Source organism: Protopterus annectens, chromosome 2.part2, assembly GCF_019279795.1.
Source record: "Protopterus annectens isolate FY-2018-M chromosome 2.part2, PAN1.0, whole genome shotgun sequence".
Classification (NCBI taxonomy): Eukaryota; Metazoa; Chordata; order Ceratodontiformes; family Protopteridae; genus Protopterus; species Protopterus annectens.
Window position 1 is genome coordinate 597,854,151 of NC_056730.1, and position 26,213 is coordinate 597,880,363.

General features: G+C 40.5%; 1 protein-coding gene across 1 annotated transcript in view; it reads right to left on the reverse strand.

Moving 5' to 3' along the window:
* Positions 1–21,039, reverse strand: part of LOC122795737 (dedicator of cytokinesis protein 1-like) — a 2,411,902-nt gene extending 2,390,863 nt beyond the window's left edge. Inside the window, exons 1-2 of the mRNA XM_044064047.1 lie at positions 20,964–21,039; positions 17–117 (exon numbers count right to left, since the gene is read on the reverse strand). Of these exons, the coding sequence (XP_043919982.1) occupies positions 17–117; positions 20,964–21,005 (143 nt within the window). The 5' untranslated portion in view covers positions 21,006–21,039. The remainder of the gene's footprint in view (positions 1–16; positions 118–20,963) is intronic.
* Positions 21,040–26,213: the final 5,174 nt, after the last annotated feature.

Here is a 26,213-nt window from a genome sequence, read left to right on the forward strand (position 1 = left end):
TGAATACTGCACATACTTGCATAGTATTTTTGTTCGCTTAACTTGAGAAAAATTTTCCAGCTGTAAAGATTCTTGGGTAAGGAAAGCGACTGCCAAATGGAAGTAATTGTTCCAGAGCTGTAAAAAAAAAAAGTATGCTATTATTTCAAGCTAAATACGTAATTTTGCTGAAACCATTACCTAAAGTGGATATACTTTTTTATTTAACAGAAATTTATCCTATCAACTACAGTCCAAAAAAGTAGAAGAACATTTATGACTCACTGATTTGTTTTAAAAGAACTGAAAAAAGATACATGGAAGAGACTTTATTTCAGATAACAGTTTTACAGCATGGCTCTAACCACTTTTATAATAATAAAGATATATTTCTCATGTATATTAATTATCTTTCACATGCATAGCAATTATAATTATGCCTGCTAAAACTTATGCTGACACCCAGTGATGATGGAATGGGAACACCACCTGCACCTAGCCACAGTGGAACTGTTCTACCATGTTCTTTATCTTTCCACAGTTTCACTAAGGCATTACGATTTTTAAGAATAAGGGGTGATGTGTAGAGCTGTAGTAACTACAGATGGATTAAACTGATCAGTCACAGCATGAAGTTATGGGAAAGAGTAGTGGAAGCTAGGTTAAGAAGGGAGGTGATGATTAGTGATCAGCAGTATGGTTTCATGCCGGGAAAGAGCACTACAGATGCGATATTTGCTCTGAGAGTGTTGATGGAGAAGTACAGAGACGGTCAGAAGGAGTTGCATTGTGTCTTTGTGGATTTAGAGAAAGCAAATGACAGGGTGCCTAGAGAGGAGTTGTGGTATTGTATGAGGAAGTCGGGAGTGTCAGAGAAGTATGTAAAAGTGGTGCAGGATATGTACGAGGGTAGTGTGACAGCGGTGAGGTCTGCAGTGGGAGTGATGGATGCGTTTAAGGTGGAGGTGAGATTACATCAAGGATCAGCTCTGAGCCCTTTCTTATTTGCAATGGTGATGGACAGGTTGACAAACGAGATCAGACAGGAGTCCCCGTGGACTATGATGTTTGCAGATGACATTGTGATTTGTAGTGAGAGTAGGGAACAGGTGGAGGAGACCCTGGGGAGGTGGAGATATACTCTAGAGAGAAGAGGAATGAAGGTCAGCAGGACTAAGACAGAATATATGTGTGTGAATGAGAGGGAGGATAGAGGAATGGTGAGGATGCAGGGAGTAGAGGTGGTGAAAGTGGATGAGTTTAAGTACTTGGGATCAACAGTTTAGAGTAATGGTATGTGTGGAAGAGAGGTGAAGAAGAGAGTACAGGCAGGATGGAGTGGGTGGAGAAGAGTGTCAGGAGTGATTTGTGACAGACGAGTACCAGTAAGAGTGAAAGGGAAGGTCTACAAGAGGGTAGTGAGACCAGCTATGTTATATGGGTTGGAGACAGTGGCATTGACAAAAAGGCAGGAGTCTGAGCTTGATGTGGCAGAGATGAAGATGTTAAGATTTGCATTGGGTGTGACGAGGATGGACAGGATTAGGAATAAGTATATTAGAGGGTCAGCCCAGGTTGGAAGGTTTGGAGACAAAGCCAGAGAGGCAAGATTATGTTGGTTTGGACATGTGCTGAGGAGGGATGCAGAGTATACTGGGAAAAAGATGCTAAGGACGAAGCTGCCAGGTAACAGGAAAAGAGGAAGGCCTAAGATAAGGTTTATGGATGTGGTGAGAGAGGACATGCAGGTGGTTGGTGTGATAGAGCAAGATGCAGAGGACAGGAAGAAATGGAAACAGTTGGGCTGCTGTGGTGACCCCCAACGGGAGCAGCTGAAAGAAGAAGAAGTTTCACTGAGGCATTACATTAAAAGCTCTTCACCCTTTTTGGTGGAAATAAATGCTAGCTGCAGTGTGCAAAAACACAATATACATTGACCAGTAAATCAACTAGATACACCATCAGGTATTAACCTTTCAACAGGTATCCCATAATTCCTTTGAAAATGTAAGGTGTACAGCTCATTTCAAAACATTTTCTGTTAAACATATGTTTATTATTAGATATTCCTTAGAATCACCATCAAATGGTACGTATTGATAAGCAAAACCTAAATACATTTTTTAAGACATAGTTCCACCAGTACTGGTACCCATCTGTATTTAGCTATACCTTCTTGTTGGTAGCTTGGTTCACAGGTGCAGATGAACAAAACTCCAATGTCTACTACTGGAAATGTCGGTGTAACCATATACCTGCATGTCAATGGGTCAATCATATTTGCTTTATTCTTTACCAGCTCTGTCTCTTCCTCTGTTTCACTGCAAATGGCAGAGGATGACTCTCAGAAATCTGGAAGAATACCTGGCTTCATGGAATGATAGTTTTTGCACCCCTTGGTCTGACATGCTTATTCAGTGATTTTATTTTTTTCTCATACTTCGACTCAATTATCAGATAATATTTTTTTTAATCAGTTCTTCCCACATACAATTGTCGGTTCTTACTTCACTGCAAATAAAGGCAGTTGTTCTTTAGACTTTTCATAGCACAGTGTAAGACTGTTAGCCCCAGAACTGATAAGCTCTCACCAGTAAATGTTTTAACATTAGCTGTTATGTTGTGTAATGATTTCCTTGGAAACAGTGACAAATAATTCTTCAGAGGTAATCAACAGTACTACCTCTGCAACAATTTCCTTTTCAGTTTTTTTTTCATCACTAGAGAAGTGAAAACACTGGCAGTTACATTATTTCTTACATAACACATTTTTCAGAAAATATTTTATTATTACTTTTAACTTGGGACTGCATCATGCTACAAGATGTTATCTTAATATGTCCCAGCTTTGCACAGTTATGGCGTTTCACTTCTTTAAAGTTACAGTGCTAGGAAACTATGACTACTGCTGTTGCAACAGTAACAGCTTTATTTACCTTTCTGATTTACTTTCAGTTTTATGTATTGCTCCAGAGGTATTTCATGCTTTCTCAGCTAATATACATTTCGCTTTACATTTTTCATACTGAATATAAATATCAGTAGTCTTAGAAATGCTGAACTTGATTCAGGTAATGCTTTGCCTGGAAAGTATTGCCGACAAATGCAAGTGATGAATCTGTGCTCTGATGTTTGATTCACATTTCAACAAATTTGCGGTTCACAGTTCACAATACACTGCTTTGGCTTAGCAGAATACTTTATTATAGATTAATTTACCTAGTGGCTATAACAAGTAAACCAAAAGTTTGTGGGCTGGCATCAGAAAGTCCCTTTAAAATGTTATTAGCCTGTTTACAGCTTTTACCTTTTTATTTCAGTTGTTGAAACAGTTTCTCAGTAGGTAATATGTAGAAGCACACATTGAACTGAATAGGTCCCACAAGCTTATCTTTAGATATTCTATCTGCACTGAGTAATGGCCCGATTCTTTAACTACATGGTAATCACAAGTCTCTGGTTAGTTTAAATTCAATAGGTTTTTCCACAAGTTATCTTTGGCAAGACGACTTTTATTAACATTTTACTATTTTTTACCCCGTGTGCAGTATCTAGAGAAGAAAAGCTGAAGGATACCGTATAATATCTCCTGAGAAATCAGTTGGCTGAGGACTGCAATGGGGCATCGGATTTTATACTCTAGTCTGGCCCGCTTTTATTGAAGGTTAGTGCTGTCACATAAATAAACAGAAATATCAAGATATTTCTCAATGGCCTTCCTAAGTTTGACTGACTTGCTTCACCTTTTTTGTACTTTAGCTGTTTTTCTTCAACAAATGACCTCTCAGTTGCCCCATGATAATATGGTACAGCTTTGTCATATGAACTGTTACTCCTCATGCTTTTCAATATGGCCATGAATTCTGAGTTTCTTCAGACACATATCACCCCCTCCCCATTTATTCTGCTTTCAACTTTGGTAAATGTTGCTTTCAGTTCATCAACCTGTTCTCCCTTTCACTTTTTGGACCTAATTACTGGGAATATTACCCAGGTTACCCTTTGCCAGTGATCTTTACAATAAAAGATGACATCTTTTGTACTCAGTACTACTTTTGTAGAACTAAACCACAAAGTCTTCCTGACCACAGTCACTGCTCTTTCACATTGTGGCATTTGATTCAGACATTAGGTAACTACTGGCCTCAGATCCTTTCCTATGAGACAATGCTTACTAGTTTGTATAATATCCCTGGATTCACCAAAGTGCACATTTTTTAAAATTAAACAATACGTGTTAGCCATCTACCATCTGCTTAAACTACATACCACAACAGACTTTCCTATAATGTTCTGCACTGTTTGCAACCAAGGCATTAATTTTTGTCTCCAACAGAAGCAGGCTGATCATACTTTCCACCTCCAGTGTTATATCAAACAAAAATGTGCTAAAGAGGTCTAATTCTAATTGCTTAGGATACTTCAGTAGATACATGCGTGTCAATTTCAGTTTTCCTAAAACAAATGCATGCCACATTTTCAGGGTTCTCTTTATCCAAGTCTGTAGCTGTCTAGTCATATGACTGTCATGTTAAGAGTCTGAATGATTCACATGGAGGAAGTAAAAGTGGTCTAACCTCCATGAGGTCTACCTTGTGGACTGACTTCTCTGGAAAGTCAATGCAAAATGACTTGATAACTACCGTGGCTTGTTCACTGGCATTTATAAATATATGTCACATATCTGATATCACCCATTTTAAGTTAAAACTATATATCTGTGAAAAAAAATGGAAACGATACAGTTCCAATCTTACTTAGAAAAGACAATGCAAACAGCACACTTACAACCTTAGATTGCATCCTTACTACAGACCCTGATAAGATAAAGTCAAACTGGAGTTCTGTCTGATTCCCAAAGTGATTACATCCTATCTCCGCTATTCAGACTATCTCCAAACACACCAAATAACCTTCCACAACTTTTTCAGGAATGTATCAAAATGTAATAAAGACAGTTTCACTGTCATACATAAAATCATACTGAAATAATCTAGAAAAATCTTCGTCCTGATGATGCCATCATTAACATTCAAAATATACGCAAACATAAATTACCACTTAGAAGGAAAAGATTCAAATCTATCTCGAACCATGGCTCACTCTCACTCCTGCGCAACTTATGATGTAAAGGGATAAGGCATGGAACACCTAGTGTTCCAGTAACACCCCATCCCCGCAATAACTATCAAAGCTATCACCATCTATGTAACAAATTGCTGACAAAAAAATGATGCTAACACCAACCAGAACTCTAAGTCTAAACCCACTGTGAATTTTTGGGCCACTATCACAGAGCTCCTCAGACAAGGTAAGTTCTTCTAACACAATCATCTACCCACTGAAACAATATTGCCTGTGCTTTCAAATGCCATTTTATTAATGTGGCCACTTCCTTTCTAAACAGGACTCTGATATCAGCCAAACCTCAGTCACTTGTTATGTTAAAATCTCTTTCACCTTTAAACTTGAACCAGTGCTTATATCCACCATCAGACACCAGCTTATAAAACTTAGAATCACTATGCCTGATACACCTGATATACCCGACACAGACAATCTCCCAGCAAAATACTGTAAGGTAGTCACACATGCTGCTACCTATCCTGTCTAAATTCTTATTAACATATCCATCCAAGCATCCACTTTACCTGTTATCTGGAAGCAGTCCAAGATCTTGCCACTCTACAATGGTGAAGTCTTCAACTTCAGACCAACTGCTATAATTTCTCCTCTCTACAAGATGATGGAGAATTGTATTTATTCCCATCTTCTAATTTTTTTCTGAACATCAGTTTCCTTTCATTTTCTTGACACAGGCACCATGTCTTCCATAGTACAAACACTGCCCTGCTATCTTTCCCCAACATCATACATCAACAGAAGAACAAAAACCTTCTGGTCTTGTCAGTCTTACTTGATCTGTCCAAAACTTTTGACACTGCACTTCATTTCAAATGTCTGAACAGATTATTATATATTGACTTACCTACTTTAATTATTTAAAACCTATCCTACCCCCAGAACACAAAGTGTGAAATGGCAGCAGGCTAAATCAGTCTTTCTCCTTGTCCATGCCAGCATCTTCTAAACATCTATTCTTGGCCGATTACGTTGCAATATTTTCAAGAATGACCTTCTATCTACATCTATCCAGTCTGTATACATTCAGTCTGCTGATAAGTCCACATTTATGTACTCAGCTAATATTATCCCTTAATGACAAAAAGCTAATTAGTCAACTTTCTCCACTATTAAAGCCTGGCTTAAAAAAACACCAATGTAGCCTAAATCCAAATAAAAACAGTCTCATGCTATTCACCTCCAAATCAATCTCAACTGTTAAAAAAAAAAAAAAATTGCTAGAATCTCCCTGTGTTCTGACTCAGCAGATAAGTATATTTTTGGCACTTTTTAACTGTTCAGAGATGAATAAAACAATAATTGAATTCAGTTCAGAACACATTTTGAATAAATTGCATTTATTTAAACTGTACTTGCTTTAATGCTGCTACACATTCTAGTATGCTAGCTTGCACTGCACTTGAATTATTTTTAGTGCTGTTTTAGCTGCTTTTCTGTAAAAAAAAACAATTCTAAGCTTATTTCCTGCCTTTCCTGTAACTAGTCTAGTCCAGATACAGATTTGCTGTATCCAGGTCAGTTTGTAAGTTTCTGAGCCACCCAAGCCTTTCTGTGTTGGAGGGAAGCCTTCTAGCTTATCAGTGGGAGTGGTAAGCACTAGGTAGCCTATCTACCATAAAATAAGTGGTTTCTGGCTCAGAAATTGTAGTTTATTGGCCATTTGGGCAGCTTTTCCATTTCTTTTAACTTTCAGGTTTAAAAGCCCATGTTTGTGCTTGTTGCCCACCTTTCCTCTAATTAGTTTAGTCCAGATACAGATTTGCTGTATCCAGGACTGTTTGTAAGCTTCTGAGACGCCCAAGCCTTTCTGTGTTGGAGGGAAGCCTTCTAGCTTATCAGTGGGAGTGGTAAGCATTAGGTAGCCTATCTACCACAAGAGGAGTGGTTTTTGGCCCAGAAATTGTAGCTTATTGGCTGTCTGGGCAGTTTTTCCATCTCTTTCAATTTTCTGGTTTAAAAGCCCACATTTGCGCTTGTTTCCTGCCTTTCCTGTAACTAGTCTACTCCAGATACAGAGTTGCTGTATCCAGGATTTTTTGTAAGCTTCTGAGTGGTGCCAAAGTCTGCTCTTCAATTTTTCTCTTAGATCTGCTAGTTCTCTCCTTTGCTGCACTTTTACTAGGTTATTAGTCTGACACTTTACCAGACTTCTTGTAGCAATTATTGTAGCACACAAAAGTGCTACTACACTAAATGTTCTACAAGGAAACCTCTCCAGTACTTATTAATGCCCACCCCTCCAGGCATGTCTAAAGGTCATTTCCCTGTGCTTTCTCCTATTAACCTGGTGAACTTGGGCATCCTGAGGCAATGTAGAAACTGCCTTATGTACATTGGCAACTGTCTCCTCTTACCTCCCAACACTCAGACTTTGAGAGATGCACTTATATATCCAAATTGGAAGCCACGCACTCTCCAGCCAAGATCGGAATAGCTGGTCAAGAAGAGAAGGTCAACACTTGCACCACACCACATGGAACACATAGCCCTCCAGAACACATACCAGCACTTCCTTCACATAAAAACACAAACCACACACCCACCTTCGCGGAGGGTCTCAATAAAAATCTACTCAAACAGCAGAGAACTCCAAGGCAGAAACGCACTTGACCACCACAACACAACACTAATCACGAGACACATAACTCTCCTAAACAGTGTACCACTAAACCAAAGCACCTAAAGCAAAACAGCATGCCCAACACACTAGTCATAGGTGAATTGAGAGTGAGGCACACTGATGTCCCACTCACTAGGTTAAATAAGGAGAAAGTAACAGTCAGCAGCTGTTGTCGGGTACTAGGATCCACCACATAATGCACAGACTCAGGTCCCTCAACAACAGGTACAGATATGGCTCTGACATTGTACATATGGGTGTGAATTACCTGAGATGTACCTCCCTGGACTACATGAAAAGAGCTCTTGAATTATGTAGCCCAGGCGGGTATGACCCTAGGCCTGAGCAGCATCCTACCATCACCCAGAATGATACCACATTGCAAGCAGAAAATGACTGATTTCAACAACTGGCTAAGTTTCTGGTGTCATTCTAAGAGGATCCAGTATCTGTCTGCCTAGGATGACATGACTGACAGACCTCGATGCTTTGCCAGAGATCACCTGCATCTGTCACCCCTGGGCTTCCGGATACTGGCCAAAGCTCTTGCCACCCCTATAGTGCCCTTTTTAGGTGGTGCTACAAAGACCAAATTACCACTGTAACAGCTACAACCAAATGCAGTCTGAGGGTCATGCTGATCAATGCTAGAAGTCTAAATCTCAAAATGCACTCACTCAAAGCACTCCTTAAAATGGAGAACATCGACATTTGTGCCATAACAGAGACCTGGATTAAGGCAGCAGAAAGCACCCCATGCATTACCAGGCTATAACTCATCCAACACCTTTCAACTCCAGAACTTGGATCAAAGCTCCAAAGGCGGTGGTGTTTCAATATTCATAAAAGATGCGCACACCTCCAGACTGGTAGCCCAACATAACGTATCTGAGATTCTTCAGGTGCAGCTAACATTGGGTAAGACAGTGATTCAGGTCATAGCCTGCTATAGGTCCCCAACCATGTCCCAAGACTCACACTCCATGTTCCTAAGCACCCTGGAGGATATTAGGGTCCAACCTAACACTCTCATACTGGGTTACTTCAACTACCCCCATTAACTGGGAAGACTACTCACACATCAATGCACTTGCCCACTGTTTCCTGGAATTCCTTAATTCCAAAGCCCTGGATCAGCTCGTTCTTACACCCACTACATGTAGCAGCATCCTTGACCTGGTCATTACTAACATGGGCGACCATTGCTCTACACCAATAGTCAACTTCTCCCTGGTTAGATCTGACCACAAACCAGTCACCTTGGAAATCCACATCCATCTCACCCCCCTCCCCCACTGCAAAGGTAACCACCATGAAAAACTTCTCCAAAGCTACTTTGGGCTCTTAAAAACAGAGGTGGCTAACTTCACGGCACCCATGCAAATGGAGAATAATTGCATGATGCCAAATCATACACCAATGCACTGTATGAACATGTACACAAATGCATGGCTCTTGCCATAGAACCAAGACGCTCTCCTCCAAAAAAAGGAAGCTAATCTGGTGGTCCCCTACCATAAACAAACTCTACAACAGAAGGAGGAAACTGATATGGAATAAGGTGAAGTCGCAAGACTGGAAAAACTCCCTTATCAGCCTCAACAAAAAGTTGAGATCCCTCATCAAATCCTTTAAAGCTAGCTATGAAAACAGAATTGCAGCAGATAGTAAAGACAACCACAAGGCCTTCTATAGTTATGTAAAGAATCTCCATGGCATGACCCAGAATTGCTCTGAGCTACTGCACAATGGTACCTCCTATACCGAGCCAACAGATATTGCCAATACACTGGCCGACAGATTCTGTGCCAACTTTACCCCCCCCAAGGACCAGCCACAATACCAGTAGATTGCAAGGCACCCAGTATTACTACTGCACAGGTTATAACAGCCCTGTCCAAGGCCAAGAATACAGCTTCTGTGGGACCTGTCAATATCTCTAGCTGTGTTCTACATGAACTACAGAGTGAACTGGCACCTCACCTGTATGCCCTGTTCAATCACAGCCTCACCTCAGGCTTTGTCCCTACCGAATGGCACACTGCTACAGTCATCCCTCTCCAGAAAGGATGAGCAACTACAGACCCTGGGAACTACTGACCCATTTGCCTGATGAGTCTGATATGCATAACTATGGAACGCATCATCATGGACCTAATAAACAAGGATATAGGGAATCTCCAAACACTGGATCCCACACAGTTTGATTTTGTGAAAGGTAGATCATGCCTGCTCAACTTGGTCAACTTCTTTGAGTCATCAACAGATCTGTGGATGAAGGCAAGGTGATTCATACAGCCTACCTTGATCTGGCCAAGGCATTTGATACCATTCTCCACTCAAGAATCATAGAAAAACTCACTAAGCTTGGCATCAACCACTATATCACTAGGTGGGTTGCAAACTGGCTCACAGGTAGAACCCACAGTGTGAAAGTAGCTGACTCCAAGTCAGACTGCCAATCAGTCATGAGTGGAGTCCTACAGAGTTCATCCTGGGTCCTCTGCTGTTTGGTATCTACTTCTCTGAAGTCCAGGCCAACACAAAGGGACTCTGGAAACTACTGACCCATTTGCCTGATGAGTCTGATATGCAAAACTATGGAACGCATCATCATGGACCTAATAAACAAGGATATAGGGAATCTCCAAACACTGGATCCCACACAGTTTGGTTTTGTGAAAGGTAGATCATGCCTGCTCAACTTGGTCAACGTCTTTGAGTCATCACCAGATCTGTGGATGAAGGCAAGGTGATTCATACAGCCTACCTTGATCTGGCCAAGACATTTGATACCATTCTCCACTCAAGAATCATAGAAAAACTCACTAAGCTTGGCATCAACCACTATATCACTAGGTGGGTTGAAATCTGGCTCACATGTAGAACCCACAGTGTGAAAGTAGCTGACTCCAAGTCAGATTGCCGATCAGTCATGACGGGAGTCCTATAGAGTTCATCCTGGGTCCTCTACTGTTTGGTATCTACTTCTCTGAAGTCCAGGCCAACACAAAGGGACTCTGGCTGACAATGTTCACGGACTATTGCAAGTTGGGAACTATTATTAACTACCCAAGTGATGCTGACTTCCTACAGACCAATGACTGGTGTCATAAACATGGCCTTAAGCTCAATGCCAAAAAATGTGTCATCATCCCCTTTGGGAAAACCTGGTTCCTATGAATTATCACACTGATTGTAGTCCACTGAACACAGAAGGCATTATAAGATATCTGAGAACACAGGTTGACAGCAACCTCTCTTTTGACCACCACATTGCCACTGTGGTCAGAAAGTCCTTCTATGTGGCACATCTCATTACTAAGGGTTTTGCATCCAGGAAGAAAGAGGTCTTTGTCTCCCTCTACTCTTCCCTCATTAGGCCAATCATTGACTACAATGCCCCATTTGGCATGTACCTCACTAAACACCTGCAACAACTGGAGAGGCCACAAAAGTACCTCACAAAGAGGATCCTAGGCCTTAGAGACTTGTCCTATATGGGCAGACTGAAAAAACTCCAACTATTCTCTGTCTCATATCGCCTACATACAGCTGATCTCTGCTTGACTTACAAAGCCATGTATGACCGAGTCCTGTTAGAAATGCTACAACTAAAGAATCCCAATCCCTCCGCACCACATGCTCCAGAGACCTCAATCTCATTACCATAATCAACAGAACATGCTGGAGGGACAGGTTCATAACCCAGAGACTGCCCATGCTATGGAATAAGACTTCCCATACATGTCAAGCAGAGCACCTCACTGGACCTCTTCAAGAGAAATCTTGATGAGTGGATGGGAAATAGAAAATTCACCTCAGGGATCACTCCAGTGAATTTACTCGACAGAGGCACTGAGAACTAAGGTTGGGTGGCACAATGCCAGGGTAATCTTATGGGATAGGCTTGTAAAGGCTCCAGGGCCATTAGCCTAGTACACAACTATGAACCTATGAGTCTTTCACTCCTTGAATGGTATCACAACTGAAATTCTCCACTGCACTAAACTACCTGGTGCTAAAACTGATGAACAGCCTGAAATTCAACTTACACATCCAAAAAGTTGTCAAAAATTATAAAAAAATCGTCTTTCTCTACAGAGTTATATAGTAACTCTCATGGTCACATATGGGCAATGACTGGTTACTTATTGTTCTGCTTTTCCTGTGCGGGCACACGTTTCATTTGCAAAGTGCTCAGCTTACAAATCTTAAACAGTGCTGTAATAAAATAGTCAAGTTTGCTACCTCTGTGTAGAAGTCATAACATTAAGAGCATACATTAGTAAAAACATTCCTATAGTATTAAAATTATTGTAGCCCTTCACTGACAATGCTGTTGGAAGATCTGTTAAGCTGATAGGGATCCCTCATACATGTACCTGCAGTATTTATAAAATTTACTTTTGCACATCTCTTATGGTGTGCTCCTGTGTAACTCACTACTAAACCCACTTGTCCATTCCTACAACCCCTTATGAATGACACCCTTCCCATACACAAACAGAGGTCCTCACCTAAAGCCCTAAACACAACTTCACTACTTTTCAATATTTCTCAATTTTTATTAGTCATTCTAATTATCTTTCTAATGTCAGAGAAGGCTATTGTAAAAAGTGTAGAAAACATGTTTAAAATCTATTCAACCTCCATTCAAGTTCACTTTTAAACTTTTTCTAAAAATGGATGAACTTCGATTTGGTCTACCAAAACAAACTTCATGCATGATATTGTTCAATAGTAATAAGGAATAACATAAATAGAAACGTTTCTTTTCATACTGTATGCTTCTGTTTGAAAGATTGCTTAGCTGACTCTAATGATTCTAATCCACACTCTGACAAATTATCCCTTAATCACATTCCTTTAAAAAAAAATAGGATGACAGGATTTTTTTTTGCAGGTACACATTTTAAAAAGGAGTAGCTGATACACTTAAAATATAAACAGCCTGCTTAGAGGACTACATGAAAACGTAAGAAACATAGAACTATTGTTAATTTATCCAAAAAAATGAAAATGTTTTTGCATTTTCTTCCCATAATAAATGGCATTCACAACCATAAAACAAAATCACATGTAAAAACATTAGGAATTATATAAATAGATACAGTCCCATTCACCAATACCTAGCTTTCCAAGATCCAGCTAATACTAATAGCTGGAGTTACCCTTAACCTGGTACTTTAATGTACAGCATTCCGTATATCCCATGAGATTCAATACTAGGATGTTCACGTTTTACCAGCTACAGTATGCGATATCTGTCCATATGATAAATGTCCCTATCAGGGAGGTCATGGCATGTTAGATGCAGGCAGGTTCTTCTGAAACATGAAGGGTGCCAAACTGGAGCAGTCTCAACATGGCACTCTGAGGTACCCTGCTGGTGACCAGTCTCTCAGTCGAGGTTGTCTCACCAATCCTAACATCCTGGGTCCTGTCTGTGAACAATCTGACAACCCAGCAAGTTATGTAGGGTTTATGCCCAGTTCAGTGTGTTTGTCAACTATAACTGACTGGAGCATTTTTTCAAATCATTGCAGACAACATGTTTGTACTAAAAGTGGGATAAAGTGCAGAGGGAGCTGTGTCCATAGTTGAAGTTTTCTGATGAGTAGAAGTGGAAACAGCACATCTGTTGTTGAGGCTTTACTTACAGATCCACACAATTTCACCACTGTCAGATGCAAAGCACCAGCCTAACTAGTTACACAGACTAGAGAACGCAGTATGAATCAAAAGTGCCACAAGACAAGTCTGACTTTACTGATGTGAAATTGCACAGTTGTAAGTATTAAAACTTCACATCATCTACAGTGCATTACTTTGAATATGCCTGTGTAACAGGCACCAGATTTGTCACATTATTACATACCTCTTTGCTAACATCTATATGCTGTTATTGATGTACATTGTTTTACTGTCAGTCACATATACCTGTTTCATACTGTGGGGTGTTAGTGACAACCAGAACTGTTAAACAGGGGATTCTCAAACAAGTATTAATGACAGCTCATACTGGGAAGATTACATGCAAATAGTGTACATTTATTGTGTCACTGTCAGTTGTCTTGGCTCGTTTGGACATGCACATTGACAATACACATACTTCCTAAATATGACAGTGCATTCTTGAATAACAGTGATGGATTATGTGTGAAAAGATTACACAGCACTGAAACACAGTCACATGTTACCATTAGAGTGCAGATATATATTAACAGACTGACATGAGTCAACATGACTCTGAAATACAGATTCCTTGGTTTCAAAATGACATTAACACATACACAAGTTGTAAAACCTACTCAAAAAAGTATTTTCTGTAAATTTTTTAAACTCTCTTCCTGAAGTGTACCTGAAGTGTTGAAGCACTCAGCCTTCCTCATTACCTAGAGGAAAACAGTTTTGGTACTTACTTTCCTCACTTGCTTAGAGAAAAACAGAGCTTATACTCACTTTCCTCACTTATCTAGAGGAAAATAGTTTTTTATTCAGGCATGTCCAAGGGTCAGCTCCCAGTGTTCTCTCCTGTCTATATGATGAATCTGGGCATCTTGGGGCAATGTAGAAATTGCCTCATGTAAACAGACATCCCTCTCCTCCTACCACCCAACACTACAACCTGTGAGAGATTCACTTATCTAGCCAAACTATAGGTAAAGCTCTCTCCAACCAAGACTGAACTTGACAGTCATGAGCAGAAGGTAAACATTTGCACCACACCACACTCATCACATAGTCTCACTAAATCTACACCACCAAAATCCACACATAGAAACACAAAAACATTCACAGAGGCTCTCAGTAATAATCTGCTCAAGCAACAGAGACCTCCAAAGCAGAAATGCAAGCAAACTCCACCCCCCAACACAACCCAAATGACACATAGCCCGCAGACTCAGTGTGCCACTCAACCACAGCCAATAAGGCAAAACAATGTACCCAACACACTAGGTGACTCTATAGTCAGGCACACTGATGTCCCACTCACCAGGCTAAACAATGAGGAGGTTACTGTCAGCTGCCTGTCGGGTGTCAGGATCCACCACATAACCCACGCGCTCAGGTCACTCCACAACAAGTACAAATATGACTCTGTCATTGTCCATGAAGGTGTGAATGACCTGAGACGTACCTCCCTGGACTACATGAAAAGAGACATGGAAGAGCTCTCCGATCTTGTAGCCCAGGCAAGTATGCCCTGAGTAGCATTCTGCCATCACCCAGAATGATGCCGCAGCACAAGGACAAAATGATTGACTTCAACAATTGGCTAAGCTTCTTGTGTCATTCTAAAGGGATCCATTATCTGTCTATCTGAGATGACATGGTCGACAGACCACGATGCTTTGCCAGATATGGCCTGCACCTGTCACCCCTAGTATTCCACATACTGGCTAAGGTTCTTGTTGCCCCTATAGTGCCTTTCTTAGGCAAGGTTCAAATGACAAATTCACCACCGTAACAGGAACAGGCAAGCAAAAACTGAGGGTGATGCTACTCAATGCTAGAAGCCTAAATCTCAAAATGCACTCACTTGAGGCACTCCTTAAAATGGAGAACATCGATACCTGTGCAGTGACTGAGACCTGGTTCAAGGCTCCAGATAGCACCCCTGCACTACCAGGCTATAACTCATATCACACTTTTCAGCCATGTAACCTGGACCAGAACACCAAAGGCAGAGGTGTGTCCATATTTATTAAGGATATCCACACCTCCAGGCTAGTTGCTCAGCATAATGCAGCTGAGGTTATCCAAGTGCAACTAACTCTGGGCAAAACTGCAATCCAAATTGTAGCTTGCTACAGATCCCCCCCCCCCCCATGCCCCAGGATTCCCACTCCTCTTTTCTTGATGTACTGGAAAATATTAGGGTTCAACCAAACACCCTAATAATGGGCTATTTCAACTACCCCACCATTAACTGGGGAAACTACTCATGTACCAACTCCTTCACTCAACGCTTTCTGGAATTCATAAACTCCAATGCCCTGGATCAACTTATCCACACCCCGACCAGGGGCAACAATATCCTAGATCTAGTCATTACCAGCATGAGTGACCGATGTTCCACACCTGAAGTCAATGCCTCATTGGTCCGATCCGACCATAAGCTAATTACCCTAGATATCCACATCCTGCCCCCACCCCCCATTAAGGAAACCATGGTACAAAATTTCTCCAAAGCCAACTTCATGCTTCTTAAGACAGAAGTGGTGAACTTCATGACACCCATGCAGATGGACAATACAGTTACGACTACTGAATCCTACACAATTGCACTTAATAAGCACTTACATGAGTGCATGGATCGTGCTATCCCAAACAGAACCAAGATGCTATCCTCCAAAAAAAGGAAGCCAATCCTGTGGTCTCCTGCCATAAACAAACTGTACAACAGAAGGAAGAAACTGTTGCAAAAGAGAGTAAAATCCATTGAGTGGAGGAGCTCCCTACTCAGCCTTAGTAAGAAGCTGCGATCTCTGATAAAATCCTCCAAAGCTAGTTATGAAAACAAAATCGCCACTGATTCTAAAGACAACCACAAAGCATTCTATAGCTATGTCAGGAATCTCAATAGCAACACTCAGATCTGCTCTGAGTTACAGCACAATGGCACTAAATATACAGACCCAACTGATATTGCCAACATCCTGGAAGATAGGTTCAGTGCTAACTTTACCCCCCCTCTTACCCCCTAATGAGCCCATCTCTATACCGGAAGAATGCAAAGTTCCTGTAATCATGGCTGCACAGGTAAAAAACACACTCTCTAAAGCCAAGAACACAGCATCCATAGGACCAGACAACATCCCAGGCTGTGTTCTACATGAACTACAGAATGAACTGGCACCCCACCTAAGTACCATGTTCAATCATAGCCTCACCTCAGGCTTTGTGCCTGCTGAATGACGCACAGCCTCCACAAGGGGGGAGCCACCATGAACCCCGGGAACTACCACGCCATTAGCCTAACGAGCCTGGTCTGCAAGGCCATGGAACATATCATCATGGAATTTATAAACAAAGACACTGGTAATCTCCAAACTCTGGACCCCACTCAGTTCGGGTTTGTAAAAGGCAGATCATGTCTTCTAAACCTGATAGACTTCTTTGAAGCAGTCATCAAAGCTGTAGACGAGGGTAAGGTGGTTCACACAGCCTATCTAGATCTTGCCAAGGCTTTCAACACCATCCCCCCACTCTGGAATTATAGATAAACTCACTAAACTTGGTATAAATCCATATGTCACAAGATGGGTTGCCAACTGGCTCACTGACAGAACCCACACTGTGAAAGTAGCAGACTCCAAATCCGACTTTAGACCAATGACAAGTGGAGTACCACTGGCTTCAGTCCTGGGTCATCTCCTGTTTGGTATCTACTTATGTGATGGTGGCCTAATGGTTAAGGTGTTTGCCTTACAAACACAAGGTGCAGGGTTTGAGTCTCACAAGGGATAATTGGCTAGGCTTAAAATGGCTTGCAAGGGCAGTTAGCTTAGAATCTATGAACCTATGAAGTACAGGCTAACACAGAAGATCTTTAGCTAATGAAGTTCGCAGATGACTGCAAACTAGGAGCCATAATCAAAACTCCTAATGATGTGGACTTCCTACAAAAGGACCTCACTGAGACAGATGCCTGGTGTCAAAGCCATGGCGTCAAGCTCAATGCCAAAAAGTGCATTGTCATCCCCTTTGGTAAAAACTCTGTACCCATGAACTACAGTAAAGGCGGTAGTATACTTAACACTGAAAGTGTGATAAGAGACCTTGGGACACAGGTGGACAGTAGTCTCTCCTTTGATAATCACATTGCCATTGTAGTCAGGAATTCCTTCTATGTGGCACACCTCATCACAAAAGGTTTCTCATCCAGAAAAAAGAGATCATTGTTCCCCTCTACTCATCAATCATTAGACCCATTATAGAGCACAACGCCCCTTTTGGTATGTACCTCACAAGACATCTACAACAACTGGAAAGGCCGCAGAAATACCTCACAAACAGGATTACCGGCCTCAAACATATGCCCTATGCAAACCATCTAAAAAAAACTCCAGCTTTACTCCATCGCATATTGCCTACTCAGAGGTGATCTCTGCCTAACATACAAAGCTATGTCAAACCCAGAGCTGTTGGGCATGCTTCACTTAAAGAAATCCCAATCCCTCCGAGCTACACACTCTAGGGACCTAAACCTTGTCACCACAATAAACAGAACATGCCGGAGGGATAGATTCCTGTCCCAGAGACTTTCCATACTCTGGAATAAACTACCTATCAATATCAAACAAAGCTCCTCATTAGCACTCTTCAAGAAAAATCTTGATGATTGGATGGGAAATAGGAAATTCACCCTGGGGATCACTTCTGTGGCTCTGCTCAACAGTGGCACAGGAAAATAATTTTCTTGGGTGGCAAAAGCCAGGGTACCTTTTTGGCTGGGCTTGTATAGGTCCCAGGGCCGATAGCCTAGTACCTACCTATGAACCTAACAGCAAGCTCATTTGCGTGGGCGATGGCAAAGTATTACAGCATGCATAATCATATCCTCATGTGCTGAACTGAATGGGAATTATTAGCAGTCTGTGCTGCTCCATGCCGACCTTTGCATAAATAAGCAGTATACATGTACAATCATGTGTGAATCTGATGGAATGCAGAACAGATAATGTGTTATGGTTATTAATCAGGTGTCATGACAGTTGCAGTTATTCAGTCTGCACTATATATGGTATGGGTGTATTATGAAATGCATGAGGGACCAAGCAAGTTATTGCTGGTGGAAACATGGCTTATGGAAAGCGTTTTGAATCAAAATATTTATTTGACAACTCAGAAGGTGTGGGAAGAGGTGGACAGTACCACACACATGCAGACATAATAAGAGATTACTTTATGTTCATTTCTGCACATATTCATTATGTTGTGTTACTCTTCGGCTTGTCATCATAACTTTTTAGGCAAGATCTGTACAATGCAGTGCTGCTAATACAGAGTAAGCACATTAATACAACACCAGGATAACGGTGTGTTAAAAACATGTAGCCAACATAACACATACAAAACATTCAAAAACACTGTGGCATGCATTTGCACCTTGACAATATTCCAAAACAAATTTAGAATTAGTTATCTATTAATTATCTACCCGCACCATATAGAAACTCCTACTTTACAAAGTTCAAGTATAACAACAAATTGAAGCAAATCAGAATATATGTATTACTCTTCATTGCACTCAAGAGGATTGTAAAATCCCATAGCATGTACATTACACCTAGTTGCATAATAAATATGAAACAGTAAAAAGTCATGATACAGAAATGTGAACAGATTGAGGCATGGAGATAGAGATAGAGACAACAAATAGCGTTATATTTTTGTGGAGAATTTTTTAACATCTTTGGGGTGTATTACTGTTATGTTTTTCTGATAAGTAATTTGTCATGCTATGTGCAATCAAATGTTTCCAATAGGGACCAAGCAGAGGTTTGGAAAATATAAACATAAATAACACATAAGTACCTTAATTTTAATGGTTTGAAGAGAGTCACAAACCAGTGAGGCAATGGAAAATGTAGACATCCCACTTCATCACAGTACTGACAATTTTAACATTGCATAAGGTATACATTACATCCAGAACCATATTAAATAATCTAATGCAGAATGCTTCCTTACAATATTTCAGATTGGAACATCCTGCCTGGTGTACATTCAAGTCCCTCGCCTGTTCAAGAGAAGATTAGCCTTACTGTACATAGCTAAGCGTAGTAGCATAGACGGCACCCAAAGTAATGTGGCTGAAGACAAAAACTCAAAACATTTTACAAGGATTGGTGTATTTCCATTTCCTTTGGGCACTAAATGGAACACAATCATTGCCTTTGCCAGCCATGTCTGCAGAAGTCAAGGTGGAAATATGGGTCTGAACTGAAGCCCAATTCAGATCTCATGTGTAGCAGCTTGTGAGCAAAAATGCATGGCTTGCCAGCTGCATTTTTGAAATTGGAAGCACAGGAATGGCTTGGCAGACACATTTGCAATGATTACATCAAAAACAAAGAAGGTAAGGAATACAACAATGAGATCTGGTCGGATTCACTTTTAATATTTGAAATTTCAAACATTGAACCTCTGAATAATGAAGACCCATGATCAAATATCCAAAACATGAAAACTACTAATTTCACATTTTTACACCCCCCCCCCCATACCCTATGCTACTTAAATATACCAACTCCGAGATCGCCTATAGTGAAGAGAATGGTAAAGGTCCCATTCCATACTGTACGGAGATCTTCATTGAAAAGATTAGAGATTTCAAAAGTTCAATCCTCTGGTCTTCGTTATTCAGAATTTTGATGTTTTGAAATTTTGAGCATTCAAAGTGAACCCAATTTGGCCATATGTGGTGCTCAAACTATTGACACATATTCAGATGTTGCACACTGAAATGCTTTATACTGTTTGTTATAATCATGGTTGGTTAGAGGAAAAATGGTATGATTAGTGACATATTGGCCTGTAGGGAGTTACAAACTGGTAGGATTGAGTAGTACCACCTGGGAATCAAACCCACAAGAAAAAATATAATAAAAGGTTAAACTTTGCTTATTAACTGCCAGTGCCACAGGAGAAATTACTTTTGAAAATGGTAATTAGAGATATACTAATGTAACAATGCCTGGAGATACACTTCAGAGATACCTGTATGCCTGTGACTTGCTTAGTCATGGAACTGCATTTCTAGGTGAAAGGCAGTATTTGTGTTTGTAAATTCATTGTAAATGGAGATAACAATAAGAGATAGGCTACTGGTAACCAAGTATGCTGACACCTAGCATTTGGGTAATACAATTACTTGAACAAAAAAATGATGCAGTTCTCTGAGATATTTACTAAAATACACGCATCTCTCAAACAACACATAGCCTGTATAGTCCTAATTTTAATCAGCAGAGAAAATCACATGATACATCTCACCTGTGAATATAAGCTGACAATGGTCATAGGTATGGGATCTTGTATCTAAAAACTATACAATGACAGAATTCATAAACCTCTTAATTTAATATTTTATAGTAGACCTCAAAGAAAGTTGTTCCTATTTTACACAGTAAGTGAATGGATAGAAGGAGTAAAACTATACTTTAAAGATAATGAGGGTAATTACAATACAACTTTTTATTCATACCTGGAGTTCAAAGTTGTTGCTTGTAAGAAACATTTTGGTCATTATCTCAGCAAACTGATTTATGGCAGTCAGAAAGACCCTGTGGAGAAAAGAAAGGTATAATGTACAGTTATAAACAAGTAAACTTTCACTGAGACAGCATCTATTTGTTAATTTGGTAAACAAGAAAAAAACTCAACCTCAAAATCTTAAAAGATTCTGCCTTCACTCAGTCATTTTATTTCTTAAGCACAGATTAGTACTAATGTAATGTTACCTACATGTAGCTCATGTACGTAGAAATTCTATACTAATATAAATTAAACATAAGTCCTGATTAGCAAAGTAGTGAAATATCAGACATACCAGTTTAATAGCATTTCTGACACTATACAATGCTTCCTTCCAGTTAAAGTAATCTGTTATGGAATAGCTTGGACTTGTGCTACTGACTTCACACATAATGGTATGGTACCTGAGGACTGCAATAAGGTAAATGTCATCCTACTTTACAAAAGTGCAAAGTGGAAGGCAGTACAGTTGAAAGCTCACAAGTTTAGTAAACACAAGCAGGTTCAGATGTTTCACTCCATTTTTCATCATTAAAATTTTGCCAAACCCCTCTATCACACAGGAAATTATTGGAACTGTAAAGGTTAACTGGAATACATATAGCAAGGTAGCACTTATCTTCTCAGTAGAGTATTTTTTTTTTTTACTGGAGCTTGTCTAGTGTTACCAGTATATGATCACAAGAAAGACACGCCAATGGGTTCCAGGAATGGGAACAAAGAAGTAAGCGTTTTTAAATCATGAGCCAACTAAATGAAGTGCTATGTGACCCTTAAACCCTTAAAATGACTCCTGATGAATGCAGCTCCAACTCTTTACAGAAAGTTTACATTGCCAGCTGCTGGAAATTAAGATGCAGGAAGAACTTCTGTCACCACATTCAGTGTAGATTGAAAAGATGTCTACAAAAAGTTGGAGCTAAAAGTTAATAACCTTGGAACACATTGCACAGAAACAACTACTTGCATGTTACTGGCCTCCCAAAGGGGAAAGAGGGTGGCAGGACCTAGTGGCCTTCACTGGGTGAGAGCTAGCAGATTTCCTGAATTGAGGACTCCCTATGGTGCTGTAGTGGGCCCACAGGATTCTGATTCATTCCACTATCTTGCAATCACACAACTATATGATAAACATCGGAACGACGATGACCAGAAGGCTGTGATGAACATGATGATGGAAATTAGAGGCACCAATTTATTTGCTGGAATGGTAGTACATTTTATGCTGGACTACAGTGCCAGACTATACAGCAAAAGTAAAACTACACTCCTGGCCTTAAACAATGTGAGGGTTTGCATTATCATATACGGCTCCATTTCCAAGCCATAGTGAAAGTTCATAAGGGAAAGAGGTGCTGGATGGTGCAGTGGTGCAGCTGTTTGCATTGTCACCTTACAGCAAGAGATACTGCATTTAGATTCTTGGCTTCTGTGCAGAGTCTGCATGTCCTCCCTGTATTTGTGTGGGTTTCCTCTGAGTGCTCTGGTTTCATCCTACATTACAAGCACATACATCTGCAGCATTTCTCCCCTGGCCTCTGCTGCAAATTGGCTTGTTCCAAGTTGACTTTCTCAGTAAATAAATGTTAAATAAATAAATGTATTTTTCAGGCTGATGCACTTGGCACTACCTATGTTGATTGTATCCTCTCTAAAAGCCTGACTAGGTAAAATGGAGTGGGGTTGATGGACAGTGTTGATATGAAAATGAAAACCAGGTCTGTGCCTAATACTCTAAGAAAGTCTCCAAGAGGATAAAAGGTGCAGAATGCAAATACTCTGCAGGAGAGGAGGTATGCTGTAAAGTTAGCTGAAAGTGGTGTAACAAAAATTAAGCTTTAATCATGTCGCTGCTATTTGATTACTTCTACTGTGACAATCCAAGGAAGAATGAGAAGAGACTCTGGATATACACAATTGGACACTGGACCCTCCAGTGTCAGAGGTACAGCAGCTGTAACAGGAGCCAACAGAGAGGTGTGACTAATGACAGTTGCTGTGGTGAGTGATGGTCAGTGAGGATAGGAGATCAGGTATTCCAGTTATTATCTTGCCCATCTCTTTAAATGCTTATTTGTATTTTGGCTGCTTGTATATATGTGGAGCTGTATAACAGGGACAGTCACATTTCTAAATTCTTGATGTGCAGAATTTCTACTTTAATTCTCACAAATGGATTGTTTAGACATTGTTATTATGACTGGGTTGGCTTACATGGTAAAGGTCAATGGGGGGGGGGTTCAGTAAAGTATGTCTAGGTAGGTTAGTCCTTTACCTTTTTTTTTATGAACATGGACTTTTATTCTCTTAGTTAAGGGAAGTTCTCAGTATGCGGTGGAAAAATCAAATAATCAAATGTAGTCATTTAAGCTATTGACTGAATCAGTAGGGCTATCTGTTAAGCTACTAACATTCAACTGATGACACAAATAAACTTTTTCAGCTTGCAAGGCAAATACAGAAAGATAAACAAGATCATCACTAGACACCCTTCATAAAGTACACCAGCAACAATCTGATCACTGTCCCAAAGGACATCAAGGGCAGATGGACAAAGTACTTCCAGCAACTTCTAAATGAAGAATATCCCACAGAAGCTGTACTGCCCCAAAGACAGCCTCTGGTGAATGATGAAGGTACCACCATAGAAGAAGTACGAACAGCACTAAGGACAATTAAGTCAGGGAAAGCAGCAGGCTCAGAGGAGGTCAAGGCAGATATGATGGAGACAGGATTATTATTATGATGAAGATGTTGGGCGAGTTAGGGAAGAAATGGCTCTGGGGTGTTCTCATAGCAGTATGGCATGACCAATACTACTGTATGACAAGGAAACCCATTCACTGAAGGCAGATAATTTATGGAAGCTATAGGTAATAGAAATGAAGTGTCTGAAATGGATGGTAGAATGCACACTGAGCGGCAGATGAAGAAATGAGGACATCGGAGAAGAAGTCCAAACATCTCCAATTACAGAGAGAACAGATTACAGTGGTTTGGGCATATGTGCAGAAAAGCAGATGACAATCTGCTGAATAAGAATTTGGACAGACAGGAAAAGACAGAGAAAATGAGGTTGTCCAGCAAGGAGATGGATGGATTGTGTGAGGGAGACTTGTAGCAGTCAGGCATGACTGTCAAAGAAGGTAAGAGAGAGGCACTGTGTCAAGAGAAATGTTGGCAGTCGAAGTGACCCCATGTAGAAAATGGACAAAAGGGGGGTGAGGATGATCATAATTTGAATTGGCAGGGCTAGTTGAATCATTTTAAGTCACATGCCACTAGCTGAATCACATATTACTGCACTCTAGTATCTACTCTGAATTTACATATGTCAAGTTCAGCCACGGCTGCGGACAATGGTCATACTTAGTGCTTTTCTGCTTCACTCCTTTGGTCTGCTTTTCCTTCGCTGGTTCAGGTATTGAACATCAACAAACAGACAGACTTTACTGTGTTTGCAGGGGGTTCACACAGCCCTGTCTCTGATATGTACCCAAGTTGCACTGCCCTACTGGTTAGCCAGACTTAGGTATCATGTGTCATCAGGAATGCAAAATACATCAATGCTCTTGAGAAGAAAGCTACACGTTTAAAAATAAAGAAGCATGAGGGACAGGCCATTTTTCTACAAGAAACCAAATGAAGGAAGGCATCCCTCTCTGTGGTTTTAAAAATATGTTGGGGCTGACTACTATGGACTGGGAGATCTCAATTCAATGTATAGTTTTTATTCTGTTTATCAGAAGTTCTGGTGGGCGGTAATTCAAAGTGATTACCGACAGAGATGGGCTCTAAGGTATAACACAACTACACACTCCTCAAGGGTAAATATTTTTTTGGAATTGTTATTGAACCAAATCAAGAGGACCCTGGAGTCTTCATGAATTTTTCAGTGGCATTTGAGTCCATTGGTGGCAGGTAGTTCCCTATGGTTAATGAAAGAACCTTTAATATGTCCCAATCTTTTCCCTGTGGAAAGGCGACCCTCACTGAGACCTAATCTACTGCATCATAAGTGGGTCTGGGGGCTAATGAAAGAGGCTGGATCCAAGGATCTATGTAGGGATAAAAGAAAAAAATATAGCTGGACATAATTATACTTTTGATCCAACCTTTGTTTTGCTGGTAGGAGCCACCAGTTTTTAGTGAGCTCTCACCTACTTCAGACTCTGTGTGACTGGGTTATAGCATAGTTCTAATGGAGGCAAAGCTTTCAATGGTTTGGTGTGAAATTATGCCTATACCTGCTAGTGTTGAACTGGTGGGAAAATTGGAAAGGCACCAAGGATTAGATGATCTAGTATTAGTGTGGAAATATGCATCCATTGGGGTACCCATGAAGCGCAAATAGGAAACATTTAAATGGGAACTTGACTGCATAGCCTCACCTTCTGTAATCACCATGATTGGATACTTAATGAAGACAATGAACAGTTGGAGGTGCTAGTATAACATTTTTGGAGGAGGAACAGAAGAGAAAGGCAGCTAATGAAAGGGACCTGAATGTGCAGGTGGACTCAAGCAGGTGCAGCATGTCTGAATGGGTTAAAGAACTGAGTTTGTTAGGAGTACTTGTGAGTGGTACAATTTGCAAAACACCTAAAGCTTCCCAAACTTTTAGCACACAGACTGCATGAAAGGTATTAGTAACAGGCTAAGTGATTCATACATATCAGGCACCTTGGACTATGTTCCTATCACATTAAATATGTTTTGTATAGATATTATGAGTGATTGCACTCCAGGAACCCTGTGATTTAGGCTGTCTAGGTTATTGTCTTTCTTGGGGTCCTTTAGATGCCTGTGGCATATCTGAAGGAAACCATTCAGCCATAGGGAGATGTGTCAAGCCCCTGACTTACTTAGAGAAGGTAAGGCACAGAACCTGCATGGGGTACCTACAGACTTTTACAAAGCTTTTAACTTACAGCTTTGTACAACTTTTTTGCAACACTCTGAGTCAGTAACTTAGTTTAATTTCTGAATTAGAGCAAGGATCTTATCCAGCCATTTAATTATAGGCCTGTCTCTCTTCTTCCTTCATAGATGAAAATCTGTGCTAGAACCTTGTCGGGAAGAATTGAGAAGTTTCTTCCAAAACTGGTGTCAACAAGTCAGCTGGCATTTACCAAGGATTGATCAGATAAGCCTAAGCTTTTCTATCTGTTTTTAATTTACAACAAATGAGCAATACAAT